Source organism: Cygnus atratus, chromosome 2, assembly GCF_013377495.2.
Source record: "Cygnus atratus isolate AKBS03 ecotype Queensland, Australia chromosome 2, CAtr_DNAZoo_HiC_assembly, whole genome shotgun sequence".
NCBI classification, from domain to species: Eukaryota; Metazoa; Chordata; class Aves; order Anseriformes; family Anatidae; genus Cygnus; species Cygnus atratus.
Genome location: NC_066363.1, coordinates 138,989,417 through 139,017,127, shown reverse-complemented (window position 1 = coordinate 139,017,127; position 27,711 = coordinate 138,989,417). Strand labels below are relative to the sequence as shown.

General features: G+C 42.0%; 1 protein-coding gene across 1 annotated transcript in view; it reads right to left on the bottom strand.

Moving 5' to 3' along the window:
• Window positions 1-24,893, bottom strand: part of GRHL2 (grainyhead like transcription factor 2) — a 52,720-nt gene extending 27,827 nt beyond the window's left edge. Inside the window, exons 1-8 of the mRNA XM_050708785.1 lie at window positions 24,791-24,893; window positions 21,567-21,760; window positions 18,543-18,610; window positions 16,626-17,010; window positions 12,693-12,745; window positions 9,671-9,824; window positions 6,985-7,096; window positions 1,498-1,592 (exon numbers count right to left, since the gene is read on the bottom strand). Of these exons, the coding sequence (XP_050564742.1) occupies window positions 1,498-1,592; window positions 6,985-7,096; window positions 9,671-9,824; window positions 12,693-12,745; window positions 16,626-17,010; window positions 18,543-18,610; window positions 21,567-21,760; window positions 24,791-24,893 (1,164 nt within the window). The remainder of the gene's footprint in view (window positions 1-1,497; window positions 1,593-6,984; window positions 7,097-9,670; window positions 9,825-12,692; window positions 12,746-16,625; window positions 17,011-18,542; window positions 18,611-21,566; window positions 21,761-24,790) is intronic.
• Window positions 24,894-27,711: the final 2,818 nt, after the last annotated feature.

Sequence of the window (27,711 nt, the reverse complement as noted above, 5' to 3'; positions counted from 1 at the left end):
CACTCCTGACAATTTTTTTTTACTCCAGCAACAATAAGTCATTGTTTAAAAATCTTCCTGTGCTATATTTCTGGTGGTCATAGTGAAAGCTATTTCCTTAGGGTTTCGGCAACCAAGGAGGGAGCAATGTGAATGGTGCAAGATTAGAATAAAATGGCTGACACTGTCCACCTGGATATGACTTTCTTGCTCCTAGATCAACATGCTCTGTTGTTAGATCTGGTGGCTGGAAATGCAAGTGGCATCCCACTGCCAGCCTGGCAATGGGATGGATAGTGGGAGGAAGATCACCAAGGGGAGGAAGAGATGGCACTACCATGCATGCCCTGGCCATCTTAGTGCTTCTGTGAAGGCCCTTGTGAAAGTCCATCATGTTGGAGATCCCAAATGAATTGCCACATATGGTTAATGTGCATAATGGCCACGTGCACACAACAGTCATCTGTTGTGACTGCAGGGGACAACATACTGCTGTATTTTGAAATGGAATCACATAGTAGGGGATATCCTATTTGAGATATCCTTAGCCTTCCTTGAATGTTGGGCATTTTGTATTCAACATGACAACAGTATCAGGAGTTTGTTCTGCTGGACAGTGTTGGCTGTTTGTTACTTCCAAGTCCCTGAAAGTCCCGTATTACCCCCACTCATTTTACACGGACTAATTTCCCTTGCTGTTTGCTTTCTGGTGGCAAACTTGTTCTTATAGTTACCTGCAGCTTTTCATTTCTCCTGCACGAGGTCCATGCAGCTAAAACACTCTGCTACTCTTTTGATGCCTCTATCTATAAGGCACTTCTTAAGGTGCTCTGATGTCCTGATTTATAGGTTCACTACAGCAGTCACAGCCCTGAATGTAAAACCTCATGTCTGAGGGTATTTGACCATTTAAAAGTAAAATTTAAACAAAACAAAACAAACAAACAAAAAACCACACACATCAGTCCTCAAAAATAGGCTTATTTCCCCTTGCAAGGACAGTCTGTGTAACACTATAAAAAAATGGCACAAACACAAGGAAAGACAGTCTGCCTTACAGAATATTGATTACTGGAGATGTTGAAAGTGTAGAAAGGAAGATGCTAATTTAGAGAATGGGAAAATGTACCTTGTGTTTGACACTGACTTAGCAAGTAGGAAAAATAACTTTTAATTTTTCTCAGGCTGGGAACATTTTAAATGGGCAATCACTGAGAAGCCACTAGTAAGAAACTATGCTCTGAGACCCCCACAGGTTTTCTCGGAACTAGATCTACGTTTATTTGACAGTGACACAGATGTGACCGCAACATCATCCTGACACCTCTAACATACCATCTTGGCTTTTCTGGATGGCCAGAATCCCTGGTGCCAGAGAAGGACCACAGATTTGAGGAGACAGAGCTCTCTCACCTCTACCTACCCTTCTTATTATTTGGTTAATAGGAGAGAAGTGGAACAGTGACTGAGGATGGATGGTACTTATAAAGTGACACCATCTGCATGGCTTTTCCTCACCTTTGCCTCCTCATTGACATCCCAAGTAAAGGACACAGCATTGAACGCGATTTCTTCGATATTCCCAATGGTGTTAAAACTCTCCTTGTAATCAGCTGTAAGAAACAACAAAGAATCTCATGAAAAAGTTTTGAACTTTCTCTTTTACATTTTGTAGTACAACTGCGGAATTGCCCGTTGCTTTTTCAGCTGGGCTTTCTAATGCATCAGAACTACCTATTGTATTGTAGATGCCAAGTTTTTAGTAAGCTTAATTGCAAAGAGGTAATATACTGCAACTTGAGTTCATGTCTAGTACATTCCTACCTAATGTTCTTGCAAAATACTGCTTGCTTTCAAAAAAGGAATCACTGTGACTGTACTGGAAAAGAGCTCATTAGCTTGGCCAAGGAATGGCCAAAATTGGAAAATTAACTAAAAGCCATTTAAACATTTAAAAAGAATGTTTAAAGCTTGACATAAGTAAATGACATTACGGTAAAGCTAAAGAAGCTCTCTAACAGGCTAGCAGTTATCATTGGAGGAAATAATCAGCAGGGTACATTTCTCGCCCAATGGTTTCAACTTTCCCAAGAACTACTGCACTGGGGTTGGACCTCTATTTTAAAAAATAAAAATAATTAAAACACAGAGATCCTTTCTCCAAAGTGTATACGATACTAAAATAGAAAACAAAAAATGTAAACAATTTTTAAATTGTCTGAATACAAAATCAGCACCCTCTTCTCACGTACTTCTCATGTACAGTTGATGTGGTATTACCAAATAATTAAAAATACAGAAGGAATCAAAAGCAAGAGGGAGGAAGTCTGAATTTCAAAGATGATGAAAGCATTAAAACAACAACAGCAACAAAAACATTAAGAGGAGAAAACCACGTAAGGAAGACAATTTGCGGCTCTTTATAATCGAAAAACAAGGCAGGCCCACTTGTGCACTGCCTTTGCCAGCCAGATTAACACTCTTTGTTCTCTTTGATGACAGATTAAGAGAAAGACCCTGTTTATAAGGAGGTAATATCTGCTTGATTAAAGGAACTTCCATATTCTTCAAGAAAATGCATCAGCTTTCTCTGGGCCCTACACATTTCCTTAGCATCCGTTGAGGACTGCAGTTGGACTCGGTGCCAAAGGACTGAAGATACTTAATGCTGCAATCTCTGTCATTTCAACTTTTGTCCTAATCTGTGCTTCAGAAACACTGTGATTCTTAGCTTTGTATTCAGTTTTAGTAGCTTTGTATTCAGTTATAGAAAGAGTATGTTTTTGTATTCTAAAAATGAGCGAATCAAATGGTTTTGATATGCACTTCCTTTGCCCTTCTAAAAATAAACTATTGGTCTCTAAAAATAATTTATAGGCAATAACTGCTTTAAAAGCACTTATAACAAAAACACTCTTGCAAGAATGATTTAGCATGAGAGATGTAAAGCTAGTACACTTTCTCTCATCTGAAGTGCAGGGACGGTGGCATTTCATCGAGCAAGTGAAGCCGTGTTCCCGGGATACCTGAGTGACTTGGGCTACGTTAGGAATCCACCGTTCTGACCGCAGGCACGGTACAAGACATTTGGTGATGCAGCAGGTGAACACGGTGTTTGGGAGGGCTGGTGGGCTTTTCATTCCCACCATGAACTCAGATCCCCTCTCTAACTGAAGTCATTGGCTTCACTATCTAAATTCAGTGTGGGAATGCAAATGAGAGGAATTAGAAGACACATAAGTAGTTTAATATGCATGTGCACACATCCACCCACCCCTTAAATTTATGATTCACCAGAAAGTGCCTCCTGTAACTGACTGCTGCATATGGGCGTGCTGTGTAGGTGCACTTTGGAAAGACATGAACAAGATGTCTTGTAAAGACACGTGTTTTCTTCTCATAAAAGGCTGTCAGAACCTAGCATCCCACCAACCCTTCCATTCCCTTCCCCCAAGACATGCCCCTGCTTCCTTAATTGCCGTACACAAATCTCCTGGATTGTGTATGTGACGTGCTGCTGGAAAGCAGGATTCCATTCCATTCCCTTCGATTTACACATTATTAAAGAGAGATGCTTTGTAGATTAAACAAGCATTTACATCCAAGGATATTTGAAAGTTGTTAGTGGGACTATTATTTTTCCTCTTCTGCTGCTGTGAGTTACCAGAAATAGAAAATTGGGGTTCTTTGGTATGCAAGAAAAACAGCTCTACAGGAAGTATTTCCTAGTTTGTTGGGTAAGCTCCATATTAAATAATGGCAAATTTGAACATTAGGTGCTAATCATTTTATTGCATTACATACCATTGTAGTAGGTTTTTTATTGAGCAGAAAATAATACAAACTTTCCTAGAAAATACATGAGTAAAACTTTGGAGCACAGATAACTCCAATCTAAAGCTTCCATACACACTCTTTATGTTCATGTTTGAAGCTGCTCCAGTATCTGTCAATTTATGGTACTGATTCTGAAAAATCAATATTTGCTGTAATCCAATATTGTATTCTTAATTCGATTTTATTTAAAAATAAAAAACTAGTGACCCAGTATCACAGCACAACAGTGTGGAGAAGTCAGCAATATTTCTCATTTCTGCTGGTATCAAAGTGCCTCCTTCACAAAAATCTATAGCTGCAAAAAGCCAAAATTCAATAGAACATCTTTCCTTCTTGCTTAATAAGCATCAAGTGTCCATGCACAAAGGACTTACGTACATTTAAGCATATGTTTACCTTATTGACATCAGTGCATCTTCAGATCCAGTACCAAATCTAACCCATTCAACCACCATTCCAACCAGAAAGTGCATCAGCCGGTACGCAAAACAAATTACAGCAGTGACCCCTGCACGTTCAGAGTGAGGGATTATGGCACTCTGTTTCCTCTGATCTCCAGAATATAGCTGCAGAAGGCAGACAGACAGACCTGTGCGACCGAGGAAGCAACACAAGCAGTGGGGTTATTCCTATCTGAGGACTGAATAGCTAGGACTCCAGAACTACCATACCTCAAATTCATTTGATCCTTTGTCTGCTAAGGACCAAGTCATGTCCTAGAATAAAAGCGTATCCATAAACAATTAAAAAGGATCCACAGATGTTAAACATGTGCTACAATCATTAACTTAAAATAATACTAATATTGCAAAGTTTGTGGAACAGGTTGTACATGCTTATGGCTATTCACAAATAGTTTTAAGGGAGCCTAACACATACTTAACCTTCTATATACTCTTCCTAGTGAGGGTGAGATCCCAAAGAACTACCAGAAGATATTGCCAGACCACCCCCTGAAGATGGGACAGGTCTGATACACACCCCCACACTTAGCAAGCCTCTCCCACTGCCTGCTTAAATGGTTCCCCTGGGAGTATCCTGGCATTTGCTATCTCACCCACGGACACCCAATTCTCCCTGCTAACTACAGGGGGTGTGGACATTCAGTCCTTCACAGGAGCTCTTCAAGCATCTTGCGCTGAATTCTTTACCTAGAGGGAAATAACGTTCATAGAATCACACGGTGATTTAGGTTGGGAGGGTCCCTGCTCAGAGCAGAGCCAAATTCCAATGTGGATGAAGTTGCTCAGTTAGATCATCCTATGAGAAAACCGGAAGATTTTGCTAAACGCAGCCTGATGCTTATATGGGAAATGCAGTCGGAGCCATTCTGCCCCAATAAACCCAATACCCACAATCCAAATGAAAGGCAATGTGCTTCAAAAAAAAAATGTACTTGGTAAGAGCTAAGGCCATATTTCAGCTGTTCTCAAAACACTACCACTGAGCAACATCCAGGCCTTTCATCTAAAAATTCAGTCCTCTTACAACTCTTAAGTCTGACTGGGAGTGCTCTATCAGTAACTCTTACTACTCTACACTGTGTTCATGTGTGCAGTCCAAATAAAGAATACAAGCCACAGTGCCTCAAAAGTGAGCACAGACTTGCTCCATCTCAAATTAATGGAAACAAAAAAGACAATCATGTTAACAAAGGTGAATACGCACAGCACAAAGGTGTTCACAAAGGTGAATGCACAGCATTTGGTTTGCAGAGCACTGCTTTACAGCACACGTTTTAAGCTGAGTTGTTGGGTAAGGGACTGACGTGTGCTGTACACCATGGGTGAGCCTCTGATGCAAGGAGAGTCGGAGGGTGTTGGCACAGCAATAGAAGGAGCTCCACAGCACATACCTTCGGAGGCATGAGTACTGCAAGCTTGCAGGGACTAGAACAAAAACAGGCAGCCTTCAAAAACAGCTGTGACACGACATACTTGCTCTTTTAATGTGTCATGATAGGAGTCATCTGGCCTGGGTTTTACTGCCTTAACTACCCCGTAGAACAAACATAAATAAATAAATAAATAAATAAACAGAAGTTGGGGAACAGACAGAACCATGATGCTAAAACAAGAGGTAGTGAGGAGATGCAGGAAGAGCTGACCCATGACTTTGACCTAACACACTGGATTTGTGCCAACTTCAGTGCAGACTACAGCATTCAAAAGCCAAAAGGCACAGTATGAGTAGGGCCACTTTGGGATTGCTTCCCAGTGCTATCGTTCAGTCACCCCTGAATTCTTGCAGTGCTCTCCTTGGTGCTATCTCCGAGTCACCCTGATCCCACCACCACCACCCCCGCCCCCTCTCATTCCTACCATTCAATGGTTTGGTTCCCTCAGGCGGTGAAAACAAGATAGACTTTGTCTGCTTTGGTCTAGCCGTCTCCTTTGACTGGGATCGGCTGCAGATGGCTGCTGTGTAAACTGCACGTGGGAGGGGAGAAGTGCTTGATGTCTAGACACTCCCACAGATTTCAACTGCAGGCTCCTTGGCAGCAGGTACGTGTTCTCTCCCTCTGCTCAAATCTCCCAAGCATGTGGATAGGGCAGTTGTGACTGAAATGGGCTTGTAAATACCTTAGGTGGGATGACAGTAAACAGGTCTCTCAGGATAGCACACCAGAGCTCAGGGTTTCTCCCTTGCTTCTCCCTGAAACCTACAAGACTCAAAAAATGAGAGGCGAAGGAGTCCTGGGAGCTCATTTGCTGTCACCATCATGATGGCACCTCAACTCTCAGGCTGAGCTTACACAATACTGGGGCTCTTGCAGCACCACAGCCCCAAAACACTCACATCTTCCTGGTCTGGAAGGTCTCTCTGACTAGCTAACGTAACTGTTACGTGGGCTCTGACTGGGTCAAAGAACAGATCCACCTTTGAGAAGCAAAAGGAAACAGACAGTCCCGAGGAGGCACAGACATAGATTTCCCAGCAGCAGAAGAGGCAACGCTAACAAATACATGTGCAAGTAGAAGATTTTCTCTGTGACTACTGAGGACCATTCCTTCTGCATGGTTTCCTTCCTGCTTCATAGACCGTATATGCAACACATACATGCAAGCCATGCACACATTGCCAATACATCCCACTGCATCCTTGTGCAAGGTGCCAGAACTTTCCACACACTCTGCCATCTTCTCCAAAACATCTTCTCATACTTACCAATGTCAAGGACTCTCTGCTTTGCTGTGTGTTGCCGAGAGTGCCAGTATTTCCAATATTTCAGCTGCTCATCTCTGTTCTTATCCTCACTAAAAACAACCATGACCACGCTCTAAGAAAATCAACAGCAGAAGGTGCATTAGTTAGTAGGTAGTTAATAGGCAAAAACACAAAAGTTAAACTCTCCCATATGCCTCTAATGCTGATCCAATCACTGCCCTCCCACAGCACTTGGATTGTAAAAGGTTGTTTTTTATTCCAACCCAATACTGCAATGCACTGGAAATTTCACAGGAGAAATGCAGTTTTAAAATAACGGTCATGTTGTTACGAAGCTCAGGCTTCCCAGGTAAAGGTAGGACATTTTCAAAGCGCAGTTCAGTCGTGCATGGGTTACTGGTGACAATGCTGTGGAGGAACAAGAACTTCAGAGGGAAGTCTCACTGGGTAGCTTCGTGCTTTAGGGAGTTAAGAGGAGAAGCCAATTTGTGTGGATAACTTAAATAAAAATGTGTCCTTACAAAAAATGTAGTAGGTAAGTTGCTGCAACTACCAAAAACTCACACATTTTTATTCCATAAAATATAAGTATTTGAGCACAATTAATGAGTGGTGGCAAAGTTGCTGCTTTTCTATATCTTCTTCCATGAATATATAGCTTTAGCATGTAGTCCAAATACCCTTCTTAGGAACGGGGCTCTTGCATGCATGCATTCAATGATAAATTCAGTATGAATATTTACTGAGTTTCACTGAGCTTTTCAGTTCAAGTTCTGGATTCCCCTCATTTAAACTGTGTGTTTCAAAGGAAACAGATTGAAATTTTATGCAAAACTTCACATGAGTAATGGAGGCTTTTTCACAGAATCCCCCTGCTGTAGTCAAGCAGAATGAAAAAAAATACAAAACAGTGAAAGAATGCTCATGCTAGGTGACCTGCACAGAAAAGAAATCATGGAGAATTAAAAAATTCACTTTTGAACATCCTCTTTTGCTTCCATTCTTCCTTTAGCCCCGAGTCACCAAGCTCATAAAAAACACTAACAATCTCTTTCATAAGCAAGGAACTAGATCACAACTGATTCAAGACCTATGTCCCTAAGCATAATCACCACTGTAAGCCTTCACGTGCTCTGTGACCTTCCCTTTTGCCTACCAAATGTCATCATTGCATCTTCTATGTCTAGCTACTGTGTTGGGCAAAAGGCAGTACATGTCATGGGGGAGCTGTGAGCTACGCACGTGCACACTGGCTGGCCAGCAGGTGTGTGCTAGCTGCTCAGCTCATACACTCAGCAGGACTGGCAGCTCAGATTGTAGCTTTTCCATCAAGGGCAGCATTCATTTGGGACTTTTTCCTCCAGGAAGTGTTTACATGGAACTTGTAGAGGTGTAATACCTTCAAAACCTCTTGCCCCTCTGTCAGGTCTGAATGAAATTGGCAGTAAATTCATCACTTGCTTGGGTGGGCGCCTGGCAAACACAACGCAATTGTGAAAAGTCATGTGGGATTTCATGATTTTCTTTAAACCATACATCCACTAGAAGAAATGGTCTCATCTCTGCTTTAAAATTTCCATCTCTTCAGCTGCCACGGCTTCAAAACTCACGTGGCTATGCAGTGAATCAGACTTATGAGGACTGATTTTCAGCCAGATCAGTGAGCTCCCGATTCCTTTTCAGCTGTACAAGTACTAGAGCTGGCACTACAAAGGGTGGTTGTCAGGTGCAGAGACTTTTCACCAGCAGGGAGGTCTTACATCAGCTTCAGCCAACAGTGAAACTCCGTCATCAACCTCATGTTCTTCGGAAACCACGGCATAAATTAACCCCTGTTCAGGTTTACAAATCCTTGCCTCTCTTTAGGAAGAGCATCTCTAAAGTTCATTTATGACAGAAGGTTTTCGTCTGCTTCACTGCTGACATTGATTTTCATTGGTTTGCGCGACTAGATTCACAACATTTTGAAGGTACTTCATTTATTCCGATGGAAACACTTTTGCAACCTCATACATATGCAGCCCTTTCAGCTTCAAGGTGAACTTGGCGGGGCAGCGACTCTGAGGCTCACTGTCCATTCCAAGGTTACGGGATTAGGATTCGCTTACTCCAAAACACTACCAGGGAAATCAGGAGGCCTGCTCGCCAGGCAGAAGTTGCTGAGCACCCAGCTCCAGTTCTACTTTCAGAATCTAAGATGCAAATCATCCATTTTGGTATACTAGGTGAATATCGAGTGAAATCTCACATTTACACAGTGTAACTGTTTTAAAATTGATGTCAGGATGGCGTTCAGTTCTTCACATTTTATCTGAAATTCTCTGGAGAGCACCTGCTGAAGTGCACAAGATGGACTTACATAGACGTAGCAGTTTTCCTATTTTATTTTTTTTTAATCAGGGCAATGATAAGTTCACCAATATCGAGAGCAGTATCTGTGCAATTATTATTCTGTCAAATCATAAACTAAGGCAGATACATATGTAATTAACTTGTAACTCATTGATTAACCCCAACATACTTGAAACCACCAGCAATATCACTCTCCCACCTCTATACTATGTATAAGAGTAAGCTTTTTCTGTCCTCTCCCACAAGAAAAAAAATAAATATAAAAAACCAACCAACCACAACTACATTTATCTGAAGCGCTCCATTCCCATCTAGGAAAGAAGTTGGACTATACCCTGACTTTGCTGATCGGATGCCGGAAACATTTGTTGTCACCCGTCTCGCTCAGGGTAATGGCGTAGAACTGTCCTTTGTTTAAATAGGTCATGGGCCCCTCCCCTTGCTTTTGACGCAGGGATTTGGTAGCTTCTAGTGTATACTGAAAAGTGCTGTTGAAAAGACAGGGAAAGAAACACCAAGAAAATCCACATCACTTTCTCCTTTTCTCTTTGTTTCCATGCATTGCATGTTTCATACGGTACATACACATGACATAAGGCATAGGAAGCAAATAATAAAATAAATAGAATTCCAGGAAAAGGACACACAGGTACTGAAAATGCAATTTTCTTTTTTCAAGTTCATCAGATCTGGCGATTGAGCATAAAACTATCTGTCCTGTGAGTCTCTTGGATCAAAGGCCACAGCTTTACTTTCTCTGAAAAGAACCACCAAAAGAACAAGGCTACATACCCCACAGTGAGTGTCAAGTGCTAGGAAGGAACACAGCACAATTTACAGTATTACAAGGAAATCATCTACCTCCACAGACATTTAAACTTAGTAGTGCCACAGAAAAAAGAACTCAGGAAGAACAGAACAAAACTTGCTGCAAAAGATGCACACGGAGCACAGAAAGTCCAGCTGCTACTCTCAGCACAGGGCAGAGAAGCAACACAAACAGGAGGGACGGGAAGTTCATTCCCTTGCAGACAACATGCAATCAAGGGTTTTACAAGTCTTCTCAAAATTATTTGGAAGAAAACAATTAGATTTAGTTGGGTTCTGCAATTAAGCAACCTCCCTTGGAAAAAGATAAGAATTCGAGAAAAGGGGAGGGCTTGCCCTTGTGCTGGAAGTGAGGTTTTAGAAAAGACCCTCCTTCACAGGAGATCTTTTTGCTTTTAGGAGCTGGTCGCAAGCTATGAAAAGTTTAAAGCCCGATTAGCAAGTGAACTGTTAGCTGAACACAATTCCCACAGAGCCTCTTCCAGCCGCCTCCTCCAATGATGAGCTTGAATGATAATCCAATAAAAACCATGCCCGCAGCTCCTCACATTCTCTTAAATGGAAAATAATGTTAACCTTGCAGAATAAATCTTGTCTTCAAACTGCATTTGGCCACATCAGGAACGTGGCCAATTCTTTTTTAATGCAACAAGGCACTTGCAGGATGTCCCCACAAACTGAGGACATGGGAGAAGCATTTTCATACAGGTCCTAATTCAGCACCGTATATAAATGGTGCTGGAGTTGAACCAAAAAGATGAATATGTTGGTCTAAAATAAGTGCAACCTTAACTTTCCAGTTCAAACAAATACTTTGGATCATCATAACACTGCCATAGCAATATGGAAAAAAGGGAAAGAGAAAACATTTTTAACTGTCCAATGGGGGGGGAAAAAGCATTAAAATGCATGAATAATAATAATATTTTTTAAATATGCACTAGAAGAGAGGGTGGAACTAAAAATGCCCTGGTCCACTCTTTCTGTCCAAAGGAAGAAGTTTCAGACAGTTTATCATTAACTTAAAATGAAGGCAATTTCTAAGAGCTTCTAAAAGCTTAACCTAGTTTATAAATGGAAATGTTGTGTGCTTTTCAGAAAGACTTCACAGAACGTAAAGCCCAGACATGCTGCACCTGGCCAGTTTTGCTGTCTCTGTGCAGTACCACTTGGGAAGTTTCTTCTTGTTCCCAGCTGGCAATTGGAGTACACACTGTAGCAGGAGGACTGCTATTACCCTTAAAACTTAGTTCAGTCACTCAGATGATTATAATGCTATTCTGAATCTCACCGTGGATACTAAAGCCCCGCGTAGTTAAGGGATCTTATATCAGCTCTTCAATTACTTTCACATTCACCACTTGTTCTTTTTCAATCCAAACCTTTCATTTCTGAGCACTTACCACTTCCACACTACTCCCAGGAAAGACATATTTTGCTTTCCTTAGTGTAGATTTGGAGGTTACCTTCTAAAGTGGACCTGGGTCACAGCACAAAAGACTTAATGTCTGAGAACTGTTTAATAAGGCCACTGCTTCAAAATCCAATTTTTTAAATATCCAGTGTAAGTGAGCGCTCTTTGTTAAAGACCCGCTTGATATGTACTGCCTGTATAACAACTCAGTTGTGAACTCAATGAAGTTAATGATTGTTTTAATATTGCTCAGAAAAAAAAGACCAGGCTGTAAGAAACCTCCAGTACAGAAGCAGTCATATGCCTACTCCAGGAAAAAAAAATGCAGGCATGTTCCTGTTTCTAAAATGAGAGTCATCTCTTGGATATAAACAACTATTCACAAGATTAAAACTAAGCATCAGCTTATAAATTTTACTGATAGCAATCTTCGGTAGTTAAATGACTATGCTTTGTTTGCCCATTCTGTGCATGCATTTTTCCGTGCTTAGCAGAGAGGGTAGTATTTCTTTCAAATTTCAGTTTTTAAATTATTTTCAAAAATCCTCAAAATCCTATTTTTTTTGCATGATTTGTAATGAATGTTTTACTTATATTGTTTTGTAGGTAAACATGAAGTATGACGAAAAGCAGTATAAAAAGACAGAGGGTTTCCCAGAAAGCCTACAAGGAGTATCTAGGAAAAGCAGAAGGAAAAAAATAAAGACAGAAATTTCATAAGGTGAGTCAGTTCAGCCATCCTGAACATCTGGGCTGTGCATCCTGCTGTCCTGAGAGATGGGAAAGATCTTCCATGACTCAGCTGTCAAAGCTCTGCCATGTTACCTGGGGGGGCTTCTCTTAACAGCTTTAATCTCACATAACTCCAGGGGGTCAAGAGGAGTTACAACCCAAAGCAGTGCTGAGGAAACGCAACAGATGAAGATACAAACCGATCAGATTTGAAAGCTAACACACAGAGGAGGATAAGGGGAGAGCAATGCTGGTCAGTGTCAAGTGAGGCCTGCAGGTGCCCTGGGGTGACAAGAGGGAGGGTGGGAAGCGGGCACAGGAGCCTCTCCTAGATCCATTCTTATGTGATGCCAGCCAAAACATTTCAAAGTTTATGCCATACCTTGTTTGTTCGTAAATATATTCCTCAGCCCCCACTGACACACTGCGATACTTCTGAAAAATAAAAACAATAATTATGTATAGTTTGATACAAACAAAATTAAAATACCAATAACAGCAAAATTGTGTTTAGTTAAGGACGCTTCAGAAGAAACCATCAGCCATTTAAAACTGAAATCCCTAAAAACCAAGGTGGAGTGTCTATGGTCTTTACACTGGAATTGATAGAGATAGTTCATTTATACCAAGCTTTTAGCTTTTCATAACCTAAGTGCTACAGAAACGTAGCTGAAAAACACCTCATGCCTTATTGTTCTCCCTGCCTGCACATTAACCTATTCTAAAGCAAGCCTGTGAATGCACACCCCATCTCAAAGACAAGCAGACTTTTAAAAGAAATCCCAGTTTTCCTACAGACTTCACAGTGGTTTGGTTTTGTTTTGCTTTTTTTTATTTAAAATTATGTGCGTGGACGGAGGTCCTTACAGCCTACAGTGAAATGTTGATAAAACTTACTATATGCCTACTTTGAATAGGTGTGGTGATGCTGGCTAAGGCTTTGATCAAGGGTCTGAAGCACCTCTCCTCTGAGGAGAGCTGGGACTGCTCAGCCTGGAGAAGAGGAGGCCCAGGGGGATCTCATCACTGTCTGTAAATCCCTGAGGGGAGAGTGCGGGGAGGACAGAGCCGGGCTGTGTGCAGTGGTGCCCAGTGCCAGGACAGGAGGCCCTGGGCACAAACTGGCCCCCAGGAGGCTCCCCCTGAGCACCAGGAGCACTTCTGTGCTGTGCGGGTGACGGAGCCCTGGCACAGGCTGCCCAGAGGCTGTGGGGTCTCCTCCTTGGAGCCCTTCAGAAGCCGCCTGGACGTGGTGCTGGGCACCCTGCTCTGGGTGTCCCTGCTTGGGCATGGGTGGCACCGGGTGGCTCCAGAGGGCCCTGCTGGCCTCAGGCACCCAGGGAGTCTATGATAGTATTCCACTTTCAATATACCATTCTGTTTGAGTGAAATGCACACTTTACTATATGCACACTTTACTAGATGAAATAAGACCTAGAGTCACTCTTCACAAAGTGAAAACACACCTATCAAAGCTATCAAAAATTATATCAAGAGGTGAAATTCTCAAAAATGAAGTCTTTTTGCAAGGATTTTTACTCTGCCTGCCTGAGCATACAAGCCCATTTGTACTTTATTATGTAAGCCTTGCATTTTCTTCTTTGCTTGTCTTTTGCCTGAAACACAATTTTAGTGATTCTCATTCACTAATGGATCATTACATTTAATCTCCAGTGTTTCTTTTGTGATCACCACTCATCAACAAAAAGCTGTTTCGTTTCCAGAAGCATCAAGTCAAGTCATTTTTAAACAGTTTTTAATTTTACCTTATGAGCAACTGTGCCACAATAAATACCCAGTAAGATACTAGTGAGGTGCAAAGGTAATGTGTACCAGTTAGGAGTATTTCCTGAAGATCAAAACTCAAGGATTAATGCGCATCAGAACAGGTAAGCTAAATACTGCAAGAGATCTATGGGGTCTCGTGGGAGGTATTCCTGTCCACAGCAGGGAGGTTGGAATTAGATTATCTTTAAGGTCCCTTCCAACCCAAACCATTCTGTGATTGTATGGTTACAGTGAAGATGGTCCCATGTTAGCATGCAGGTCCCATTTTACATGATGGCCACTGTTTTCAAAAACATTCCATTTACTTACCTATCCTTGAAAATTTTGTCCTATATTATAAAGGACTCATAAATTAATCACAGCTAAATAAGAAAACAGATGAGATGAGAAAGGTATGTTTACATTCCTAAAATTGTATCAAAAGAACACAACACAGATTGACTGAGGCATCCACTACCACAGGGATCTATAAAAACTCGGCGCTCCTTCAGTATAACAGAACTGAGTCACTCAATAAACATCTTAAAACTATTTCTAAATATTGCAGTATTTAGAAATTTATATTTACATTTAAATACTACAGTATTTAGAAATACTAAATTTCTAAATTTACTGTAGCCAAACCCAGCGATTGTAACTAAATGAACAGGAAAACTAGTAAGAACAACTATATTCTTACTTTAAATACTAATTTGACATAAGTTTCTCTCATGTTATGTCTGGACACTTTACTTTATGCTCTCCCCGTGCCTGCTTCATACCACTGCCCCTTCCAACAGCACGTGGCTGGAGAAGCCAACACACTATGGCTAGGTGAGAGCATATCCCAGGATTTAGGTGGTTGAGAGCAAGTGAAGGGACAGGCTAAGTGTTTCTGCAGCAAGGTGGTAAAACTTGCTGCTCCCCTGGGTCATATACATGAGAACATTTTGGGCTGGGAGGCTGCTAACAGCAGCGCTCAGCTCACCTACATTTCAAGCAGCTACAGATGAGGACCTAGTTAAAGCTCAGTCTGCCTGTACAGAGGTGAGGTGAAGACAGAGAGGAGAGAATGCCACCTGAAAATTCATTCAACACACTTTTGCGATTAAGTTTGAACTGCCTTTTTCTCCACAGGCTGCAGAGAAAGCCTAGATGGCAAGTATCGTACTGCTTTAAAAGATAATCAACAATTTTAAAAAACACTTGACAAAATATTACTGATACCATAACACAGAGTTTGGGATGCAAGGAAAGACAATAGATGTAAGTTCCCTTTTTACCCACCAGGTCAAACAACTTTGCACTTTAGACAGCACTTTGAGCAGCACAGACTGTCTGTGCAGGTAACTTCCAGCAGCAGGTCCCCTAACGAACCAGCATGGTGGAACCGCTCAGCTGCAGCTCCCCAGGGAAAGCCATGTGTACATTATTAGCAGACTTCCACAGAAAGTCATTGATGAGTGTCAGTGGTCAAACCACAACAATGAGCAACAATGAAAAATAGCTGAAATACTGTGATTTGATAATGCACAACTGTGTTTCTAATCCCAGATTTGATTTTCCTGATTTTGCAATGGCAAGCTAGAATTCCCTCATTAATTAGTCATTTAGTTGACCTAGAAACGTTTCTGTATCTTAAAATGGATTTCACCTTCAGACGTCTTGATCTACGATGCCTGCATGGAGACAATTTACTTTTCTACCATACACATACAAAAACACACAACAAATTTCTCATACATTCAATAAGAGCAACTTATCCTTAATGTGGCTTGTCTTGTGCTTTTGTTTGTTACTTGTACAATTTCACTGAAGAGGAGGAAAAGGAGGAGAAAATCCGAGGAGAGCTTTACCACCTAATATGTCTAATTGCCTGCAGAGGTACTGTCAGCCTTAAATAATTTTTACCTTTCTACAGTTCCCACTTGTTTGCATCATTTTGCTACAGGCAAAAGCAGCCAGAAGGTACTTCTTTCCCTGCCTGTTAACTTCTCCATTCCCCTCCAGTCAATTCATTGTACTAGTTTTGCTCACTTGCCTATGTTGCAGAGCAGAGCCTGGTGCAACAGACAGCTTCTGAATAAATTAGGCTTATCTAGCAGCACAGACTGACACTGCTCATTTGCATTTTCAGGAGAAACATCGAGAATTTCCCAGTTACAAATGGCTGCTGTTTCTTACTGCTATGAATAGGTCTGAAGGCAGATCTAGTTAATGGACAACAGATCTTTCAGAATGGCAGCTATCCTCTACTTGCTTCAATATCCCTGAAGACAAAAGATCACTATCTGTTACTGTCCGAGTTTGCAATAAACAAATTTTAAAATGCTTTCTGAAACACTTCATGATGTTCCCCTCTACGGAGAGCACAGACAGACAGGAACATGACAAGGAGATGAGTTTGTTGAAACTAGCGTTACTGTTTTTCTAATGGCTCTCATGGACAGCTCAAATCTCCTTATCTTGTTTACAAGCTCAAATCTCCTTATCTTGTTTACAGCTTTTTATTGAGTTCTTAGATGCTAATTTGAGATGAAAAACTTACTTCTGTTCCTCCGTCCTTGAAGGTGTCACTGTACGTACTGTCAGGAGTACTGCGCTGGTCATCTTTGAGATAATTTGTGTGGGGAGCAATGTTGGACACTTCGTATGGCTCAAAGATAACCCCTCGGTGCTCCTCATTTTCTCCTCTTGCATAGTGTGCTTGTGGGGTCATAAAAACAGGGGTGAACTCCTCTGCTTTTACCACAGTCACTCCAGTCCCTGTAATTGGCGTCGAGCTGCCAGACACATTTGTGTTGTATTCCCTTTTGGATGGCTCCAGCGGATCTTGGTTCAAGGAAAGGTTAACGGGCACCGTCTTCAGGACTTGCACGCGGTTCTCTCCCCCGCTCAAATTGCTCTGAGCTTCCGTGGTATTGAGACAATTTCTGTGAGACAAAACAAAAAAACGTTATGGACTGTCCTGATAAAGTAAATCTCCTTCTCAGATAGCTTAATGGTCTTAGATGGTAGGGAAGGAGATTTGTGCACTTTCAACCCCGATAAGCCATTGCCATAACAAGTAGTACATTAACAAATACTAGGCACACGACATTGCGAGGCAAGCAGAGAGGTCCCAAACTCTTTAACGGCTTGGGAAAGACAATTGGTAGGACTTGTTATGATAAAATTCTGCATATCTGGGGTTATTTTTGTCTCGGCTTATAATTTGGATGCAAAGTCAATCCACCGGTGCAACAACCTTTAGGCACAAAGTAAGCATAAAGAGTAACACAAGGTATGAATCACTAACAGTAAATAATTTGCATGTGAAATAGGAGGAACAGCAAAATTCGTGTGCTGACATATGCTCTTTCAGGCTGTTGACGGGCTGCTACTGCCCATGTAACTCTGGTACCAATGCTCCTCTGAAAGAACAAGCTCAGGAATCCCATTGTATCAGGGTAGATCAGTAACAAGATCGTGGCTGCAAGGTAACCCCCAGCAGCATTCCCACGTCTCTACCTGCGGTTGCTGTTGAAAACAATCAGATTGTTCATAGTAGCTGCACTGACATTAAATTGTTAACCTATAAACCTTTTAGTAGGTTTCTGCTTTGTCTTCAGCCCAGGAGATCTGTTCTGACATCAGGGTTCCTCTCGCTTGGCTTTCCACTGAAAGCCAGTTTTGTCGATCACACTCGACTTTGGAATTTCTTTGGAGTTAGCAGATGTAAAGCTGGCCCTCAAAACACTTTCATATTCTGTTCTGAAACAGTGACTTTCTACCTACTACCTATTTAAACTTTCACACAACACAGCTAGTAAACACCACAGAGGGCAGTCCTGAATTAGCTACATTGAAATAAACCTCAGGTAGCTTCTCTCCACTACAATTTTTCATGAAGATAGCTTCCTAAATGCAAAAACTTTGTTCTTTCTCCTTAACTACACACTTTCTCTGGTGCACGAGCCTTAATGAAGGCAGGAATCTGCTTCCTCTGACTCATCAAGTAACTTTTAGACTACTGAGGGGGGCTGAAATCTGAGATGAGTAACAAAAGCTTTCCAATGGAATAATTTTAACAGTTATTTGCATATGGGTAGACATAAAGTTATGTTAAATAAAACTATATAAATCAGGCTACTGAGTCCAAGTTACTCAGCCTTTGCCTTAAAAAAAAGAAAGAAAAGCAGTCAATAGCCAACTATCAATATAATCTGATTTTACTAATCTCAGCAGCAGCAAAAGAACAAAACAAAACACAAACCTTGAAACTTTCTGCTACTTTGCAAGTTGCACTTTTAATAATCCTATTTTTTAATAAATTAAAAGGGAGCAAACTTTGCTTCCTCAAACACTCTTCATTCTTTTATCTTTTGGAAGAAAACCATAAACCCTCAGGCTATCATAGCTTCTTCAGTTCCCAACCGATCAACACTGTTAGTATCTGGGTGTATGATTTTGAATAATACTGTACCTTTTATCTTGGTCTTCTTGATTATCATTCACTTTGTTAACAGACAACAGCCTTTTATCTCTGGGAACCTGAGAACAACATCAGGCATGGGGTCAGGTAAATGCAACTGTCAGGTATTTGCAACTTCAGATTGCTCTACTGTAAACAGCTAGAAAAATGTAAACGTATCAGTTTTGTCTAATTCACAGATGCCAGGAGCTCTGTTTCTATGGGAGACTGTGAACAGGGAGATAATTTTCAAAGGGAAAAAACGTAGAGATTGTGCTTTTTCTTAGTTCTTGGGCACACAAATCAGGAGCAAAGCTCTCTTCGACATGTCTTTATCTTTGGAATATCAAGCTAGGTCTAGGTTTGACAAAATCTAAGCTTATATTCCCAAACTCTCAGACACGGACACTTCTCACTGGATAACAAACGATGAAAATAAAGACATGATCCTTTGATGAGCTCTGCATGGAGACCCTTTTAGCTCAGAGGAAGCAGGGTTTTCAATTAAACCCCAAGAGCCAGCTGCACAGTCCTCCCACTACAGAGCAGTCAGGAGAATGCAGAACTCATACCAGGGGAAGTCTGCGGATCCTTCTCTTCACCAGCATGGGGAGAGGTCAGGGCACCCTTGTATGTCATCAGAGAACACTGACTTCTGCTTTGCTGAGTGCACTGGCAGCCACGAGATGTAAAAATGAAGTCAAATCTGACCCCAGTGGACTCAAAATTGACACCAAAAGTGACTTACAGATTTGCCTTCCCACATACTGGCTTCCTGACGCCAGCATAGAAATGAAATCACCAAGGGCAAAGTTGGTGCCGTGACTGTGTTTTTCTTTTGTTGCTGAACCAGTAATTTTGGATCTAACACTTCTACTCTGTTTTTTTACAAGAGAAGGTATACCCACTTCAACACAGCAGCTAACTCAGGATTAAAGAGCAAGAATAGACCTAAGGACAGGCTGAAGTCTTGCCTCTTATCTTTAAATACTTTATAAAAAGATCAGGAAAGCATACAAATTTAAAGAGAAAAACAATACTACGGTGCACTACAGTAGCCAAGGTTAACGTCAGTTATATCTGCAAGACAGCAGCAGAGTCCAAGAGTGCTAGCCAGAGCCTTTCCTGCTCTTAGGGACATCCTCTCTCCTTGTTAAGTGTCCTGCTGGTTAACAAAGCCCTTTCATGTATTTTAGAAGTGGGTTCCAAGCCACAGCTCACACACGTTGATTCCCATGTTAAGATCACATATTTATCCTTGAACGAAGGTCTGTGTTTAGGTAAATATAAAGGAGAAGGAAAAAAAAAGAGTTATATTCAACTAATTCCTATTGACTGGAAAAAGCCCTTCAAAAAATTACCAGGCACATCAGAACAAATGAGCCAGATGATAAATAAGGACAATTGTGTTGGGCAAAGTGTTGTGCACTGGAAGTCCTCCTCTGTACTTCCAGACTACAGCACAGAGCTAAAGTTAGGTTTTAACTTCCTCTTTGAGAGCATCAACAAGAATGATCCTTTTCTCCCACTTTAAGACAGAAGTAATTATTGAATGCTGGAAATGGCTTTGAGATTAACACAGTTTATTCCATCTGAACCCTTGAGTCCTTGCAACTGTCTGGAACGAGGAACAGATATGTTTACTGGAACACAGTTATGGGAAGGGAATAGGCTGTTCTCTGTTTTTATAAAAAAAATCCAGCAGATTAATGAACTGCTAGATACCAGGGTATTGCTAAGACAGAAGCCAACACTCCAGATGGTCATACACATCCCGAATTTTATGAAATTAACTTCAGACTCTGGCATTGTGGTAACTCTGCGAAGCAGAGAACAAGATCTCTCCTCATTCTCATTGGGGAAAGTCCTTCTCTACTGACAGCAACACACAAAAGAATGGGACATCTCTTGAAATATTATCAGTAGAGAAATAAAACAATATTTAATCATAAGGTTGGTATATGGCATCTTGCCTACAAACCCTTTTTCCTGAACACTCATTTAATGATTGTAGCAAAGACTAGGAAAAGAAGCCCATTCTCTAAAAGCATTTATACTAATAAATGCCAGCAGCAGAGGTTTTTCATTTTTAACTTCCATTTCCACCTCCTTATGAATTAAGAGGGGAGCTGGCATTGTTCTACCGGCTTTCAAAGATCATCTTTCCAATTCAAGCTGAGGTGGCTTCAGGAGCACTGAGGTAGTTTAAGGAAAAAGGAACAATTTCATATTTTAGTGTTTGGTAGGCAACACAGATTCTGTTTCCAGAGTACAAAGAGGTGAGCCTAGGTTTCAGAGTGAAATTTCTACGCCCTGTAGGGCTCTCCTCCAGTTTCAGCAGAAGCCCTGTTTCAACTATGAAATATATGAAAAAGAAATGCGGTATCAAAATGGTAGGTAAAGCCCTGGGCATAAAACTAGATACAAACTGAAATTGTATGTCAGTGCCTCCCCTGTAAATTGAATTAGATCTGTGTCCAGCTCCATTTCTGTCCTCCACCTCTTGATTATACTGCAAACTTCCAGTGCAAGGGCTAGACCTCACTGTGAGTTTGTACACAGCCTACCGCAATCTTTGTACAAATAAAAATAACATGGGAAACTGTCAGATGAGAGAGACTGCAGCCAAAGAACAAACTAAAACATATGGAATGAAGCAAAATGTAGACAAACCTACAGATGGACAAGGTCTCCCCTTTTCCACTTATTAAGGAATATTGCAAGTAGAGGAGCACAAATAAAAAGGGGGCTTATTCATCCAAAGTTTTCCCTAGGTAAGAGGAAGAATGCAATGCTGAAAAGGAAATAACGCTTGCACATTGATATGAGAATTTTGATTTTGTTTTTTGTTTTCCTTCCAGAACTAAATACATCAAAACAGACGCAGATAGGCTTCCTAAAACAGAAAGGATGCTTGATGCAAGTACCAGAGAGAAAACAAGACATAGTCACTCCTGTCTTTGAAAAATGGCTCTTTGGATGCCTGATTGGGCCCCGGCCAGTGCAGCAGGGCGGAATAATGATGCAGTTACCTACTTTATAATAGTCATACAACAGGCCAAGAGCAGCAGCACTGTCCTCATCACCATTTATGCTCATCATAGCCTTGGTAGCTGCTGTTAGGGGATTCTCCAAATACGACTTCCAGGCTTCATCCTCGCTGGTGTACGCTCGTCTGGTGTTGAATGAAGTGTCATTTGGCACTAAGGCCACAAGTCGCTTGTTACTGCATAGACAGGAAGAATAAAATTGTGATCCAGCAGGAATTATTTTATTTGTAATTCACAAGGCATGTTAAAGAACATCACATAGCTATATGAAAGTCATATGATTACATCAAGCATCTCTGTAATAAAGTCTGTGACATATTTATCAGTATTAGACATCTTCAGAACTTAACCAAAAAATTATGTGCGTAGATCTTATAATTCAAATGTATTTTTACTAATACAGTTAGATCTATTAAAATATTTTTAAAATATTTGTAAAAAAAAATGAAGCAACAATACAAGAACAACTTTGCACCAATATTTTTGCCAGATGTACACTTGATCGGGGAAAAATACATTTATCTAAGGTCAGTTACAATAAGAAGACATGAATGGAAAAAAAAATGCAATGCTAGTCTAGTGTTCACCTAAACTGAGTCTAGTTCTGTATTTAGTAACTGGGTACATCCTATAATTGAGCTATTCTCTGCTTTTGGAATGCAATTTGTCAGCAACTTCAGACAGGTTGTTAATAGCAAAGATATGAGCAATGGGTCCAGCGCATGGAGCACAAGAAGTTAACATATTTGGGCTCAGTTCCCACTTTATCACTGACCACATGTAGTTACAGAGCCATGGCAAATATACACAAGACCATTAGTAGGTGGGATTTGCAGTGGAGCGGTTTCCGCCAGCCCAGAAGTGGTACAAACTGACCATGCCAGTGGATATCACGAGAGGTTACTTGCCACAGATGTGGCTGAAATTTCCAGTATAATGGAAACATAGATCAAGATAGTAGCACCTGCTTTTGTAAAATGTTTAATAATCGCAAGGATAAAAGAGCTAGGGAAAGAAAAAAAAAAAAGAAGTAGCATTCCTATTACACAAGATAGCAGGAAAACAGAGTAGGCAGGGAAACAGTTGGAGAGAGGTGTTGTGCTTACTGCACGTTGCAAGAACACTGGCAAGATTTATGGCTCAGGTTACAAGGATCCTGATGAAACTTTTAACATGTTACGCTGTACAAATCCCAAAGCTGCAAAGACTACGGAATGACTGAACACACTGCCTTCACTGGCGAGACTAGCCACACTATTCGTCGTGACTTTTGTAAGACATTTCGTGCTATCTCCACATAGAAACTGTTTTTCAGTCTCCTCTTTATGCTCTCCCGTCCTACAGGGCGCCAGCACGACAAACTTGGGCTGTTGCAAGGAATTGTCATCCAAAAACCACACAGCCGAGGTGCCTGCTCAGTAAGGGCCCAGCTGAATCCACAGCCTGGACTGTGCATGTCCTCTCAGCCACGGGATGGGAATGTCTATAGGATTGAGCCCGCAGCATACGGACTTCACACTGAAGCCAAATGCTTTCTCTGGCCTTTGAGGAAGAGGAGGGGGTGGGGTTGAGATTATCATCTCTTTGGTACAAGAGCACTGTTTACAGGTTTCTTTATTTAATGAAAAACAAAATCATCTACGTGGAACATGGAGTACAAGTTTTGTGAACTCTGTGGGGGAAGAGAGCATTTCGTAGCTTCACAAAATACACCCAACAATTTCAGTTCAGGTTATGTCTTCCTTTCATCTAAAATACTTGGATTTTTGGAAGTTTCCCTTCTTTCCTGAGGGCCTTTCTTTCTGCCTGGCCTTTTGCTGCCTCTTCCAAAGATTTTTGCCACCTCTTCCAAGGATTTCTGCCCTCCTTGTATTCACATTTGTGTTGTTGCAGGTTTGTTAGAACAAACAAAAGCTGAAGCACGAATTAGGAACCCAGGGAAAGACAGAGAGAACTGCTAGGCCTGCTTTCCTTTTCAATACTTTATTGTTAGCGACTCAAATCAGATTTGCAGCGGCCCCATTGTTTGTGCCAGGGGTGGCTGAGGGCCTGCTCCCGTCCTGGAATAGCCAATCCTCTCTGCCTCGGAGCTCATTTTCCATGCAAGGATTCTCCTTTCCTCAACAAAGCTCCCCTTCAGCTACACCGCCGGCATTTCAGGGCGGGCAGCAGCCCGGTGTGGCGCACAAAACTCCTCGCCTTCCTGGAGCAATCTTAGCTTACTGTCGAGAGCTGTCCTTTGTTAGGCCGCGCTCTCACATCCATGTGAGAGTCATAACTGATTTATGAGGGCTACAGGCAGACAGCGAGATGCCCTTTAAAAACACCTCTCACTAGACGTGCTGTGCTCGTCTGCAGAAATGCTGGAGAGGAGGAGCCCGCCCGGCCTACCTTAACGGGGAAGGCAGTCCTAAAGTGATAAAAAGGTAGTGCTGGCCCTCAGAGGTGTCGTGTGTGATCGTGCTGGGAAGAGTTAAGGTAAAGGAGAAACGCTTCCAGCACAACCAGGCCGCAAGTGAACAGTGGGGATGGCTGGGAAGCCACAGGTGCACGGACCCAGAGCCTCCCCAACATCTCCTCAGAGCGTGTTTGCACTAAAACCCCAGTTTTCATGTTTAAAAATTAAATAATCTCCTCTGGCCAGAGACGGTCTGCAGCATAATCAACCGCCACACTCGTTGTGTTTACTCTGCAAACAGCCCGAAACAATAGCACTAAGAAAAATAAAAAACTTCCTCTTCCAACCCCCCCGCCCTCCCCCCCCCACACCCTGTAATCAGCTCTGTGGGAGGTTAATGGTCAGGCCTAATTATCATGATTTAACATAGTCAATCATTTCAAAGATTATACCCAAAGCAGTCAGCCAAAACAACTGTGCTGGCTTTAAGAAAACTCCTCTATTAATTAAGGTCGTTTGGGTGGGACAGAGGGTGTTCCTTGGGAACTGAGGCCGCTGTGGGCACACGCGTCCCCTCTCCTTGTCCTGAGCCTCAACGTCAGGGAAATGTGACAGAGGGGCAGTGGCTCCAGAAAGATCAAGCCCACCCTAAGCAAAGGAGACAAATGTTTTACATTTTTTAATATCTCCTTCAATGGGGATAGCAAGGCCAGCAATAGCAGCAGATACCCCATCTAGACCCAGGTGCATCTTCTAAAAGAGCCCAAAGCTTCAGCACAAGCCAGGTGATGGAGAACAGGCCCAACCCTTACTGTGCCCGCTGCTGATGGGGCTAGCCCACTGCTCATCCTCATCTTCCTCCTCCTCCTTGCCGCATTTGGGACGTGCGCTAACCTTCAAAGCCAGGAGAGGCATGCCTACACACGCCGAGATCACGCCACTACTGTACGGTGTAGATACAGCTTAACAAGTGGGGATACTCGGCAGGGAAAAGCTGCAGGTTTCCTTTCAAGCTATCCGATGAACTCCTAATGAATGCCAAATATTTTTCCTCTTGTTTTACGTTAAACAGTAGTAGGTGGTTATGTGTCTTAGTTTATAGGTATGTAAGGATGAAGGCACTTTCTGAGGCATGGTCTAGCTTAGGGGCTAGATTCCCTGACACCTGAATGTTTATATCAAGACCAGACTTTACATGGCCTTTATTTTACAAAATCTTTTTTCCCCGAACTATTTAGTAGAGATTTTCTTGTTTGTACCAGCCTTGCACAATTTGTGTGCTTTGCTCCTAAGAGGAGTATCTACGATTTCCAGATTGATACCGGTGATTTCTGCGTCTGGTAAACTGATGCTGTTGAATTTAAGAAAAAGTATTACTGAATTTTATAAAACCAGATACTACAAAGGTAGTGTATAAATAGAGATGTCCACAACTGTACTCACTGTTTCATTTTAGTTCCTGTAGTAAAGCATCACAGGTGGGACAGGACTCAACCATCTCAATGTCAATAAATGAAGTGAATGGAAAGGGCTGGCCTTTCGAGTCCTTCAGATCTGAGATAATGAACTTTCACCAGCCAGCACTTCGGGCTACAAAATCCTACTGTGGACAAATTCTCACGCAACTTGATGCAATTTGTGAACTAACTTGCACAGAACCATAAATGTCCATTAAGGCATTCACAAAAAGTGGTGAAAGAAGGAAGCTTTGGGATCAGAGTTTGCTTTTCATCGAGAAGAGATTTCCTGCCTTTGAGTCTCTCTGCCCATTGAGGTGTTCATGAGATTTCCACTGGATTTGAGAAGTTCATGCAGCCTCTTAAATTTGCGACCGAATTCAAAGTATGCAGATGCAGCTGTGCTGCAGAGGGTACAACCCGCTGATTCAACATGAACCATAAAATATCCTGAAACACCCAAAAATAGAAACCCCATTGATCCTGGCTGGAATAAGAACAGGTTTGATGTATCCCTCTCTCCCTTCCCACTACTAACTGCTGGTGCAAAAAGAGCCGGGGGTGTGGAGACAAAAATACCTTTAACTCGAGTGCATGGATGGACCCAGACACAATATGCCTGGAGGAACTGTGCAAGCAGTCACCCTGCTCTCCTCTACCATATGCTCAGCATTGCATGCTGTTCCAGCTGGTGTTTGTGGGGAACAAAGTCTATTCCTGCGTGCCCCCAACTTTTCCCTTGCCCAGGAAGTTCACCCCAGAAACACAGAGCAGACTTGCCAAGCTGGGCACCCAGCCCAGGCATTTCTGGGGATCTGACTGCCTGTTAGGACATTGCATTTGTTCTTTTAACAAATTTTGAAGGAAAAAAAATAATAAAGTAAGAATTGAAGTGCTCCATTGCATGTCCTTACAGGCTTCTTCATCCCCTCCCTGTGCAGGCGAGGTGCTGGACAGGAACTCACCAGGTATAACGTGCAGGGCAGTAAGGGAGTGGGAGGAAGCCCAGTTTGCAGGTTTTGGCCCAGGCCTGAGCCTGCCTGGTTCTTACGCCTGTGAGACCAGAGCAGCAGGCACATATGTGCAGCACCTCTTCAAATGGTTGCGAGACCAGAGCAGAAACACGAGGCTTTGGTCCACACAACTGTTATAAAGCACACACATTTTAGCACCAATCAAGTAACTGGAAAAGGCAAGACAGACTCACGTCGTGCTGGCTCCCTGCCCAGCACGTCAAGGCCATGGGATATTTATCACAAACTCACTTTTTGTTGGCTGATAAGAAAGCACACAGGGCAACTGTCTCCAATCCAGAAACCCTGGGAGAAACGCAAGTTCCACGAGACACTAGCCAAAGGGATTCTGCTTGCATCCTCGGTTTCCAATCCTTTCAATGTCCAGCTCAGAGACCTGGCTGCAGGATGCTGTGACCCAGGGTGCTACAGGAAGAAAACCTGTCTGCTTAGCTTTCCTCCTGTGCAAAGAAGTAGACAACTTCAACAGCACCTGTGTTTCGTTGGCTATGACAAAAGGGACAGGAACATGCTCCAGCCACAGCCAAGTGCTGGAAAAGGCTCCCACTTCAGTTGTGACACAGCTAAGGAGGGCAGTGTGATCAGTCACTGGTAAGTGTTTCAATAGCTCTAAAGCCCTTTGTAAGTTTAGTTTACACTTGCACAACTCTCGGGGCAGCTATGAGGCTGCTATAAAGCAGATTTACAACAGATGTTCATACAATCTGTCTTACAACTGATGTACGTACATATGAATCCACGGGCACGGATTTAAGTACCATTTAAAAATCAGCTAAAGGACAGATCCTATAGAAGTTGGATGAGTTAAACTTCAGATCACAGACCATAAATTTCTCTTTGTGCTCGTTATAGAAGGAAGTGTAAATCCTAGCCCTAATTCTTCTAGTGCTGGAAAGTGAGATCCAATGGTTAGCCCCAATTTACTACCCTCAGCGTACTGTTCTTCCTAGACATGAAGTTAAAAAAAGTACACTGTTGTCTCACTGCAAGTTTTATTTAGTTTTTAAAAAAAAAGCTTTGACTCCTCAGGATTTATTGCCAAAGTTATAATTAAAAAGTCAGCAACAATTTTTGTTTCAATTAAGACAGTTGTGTTCTGTTAAAACGCCAAAGGAACGTGAATGCTTAATGAACAGGAAAATTATGGCCCATGCATCTTGGTATTTTTATCTTTCACAGCCGACAATCACATCTTCCCCAGAAGCATGAACAGGTCTCCAAAATGCACTTAGCCCAATCCAG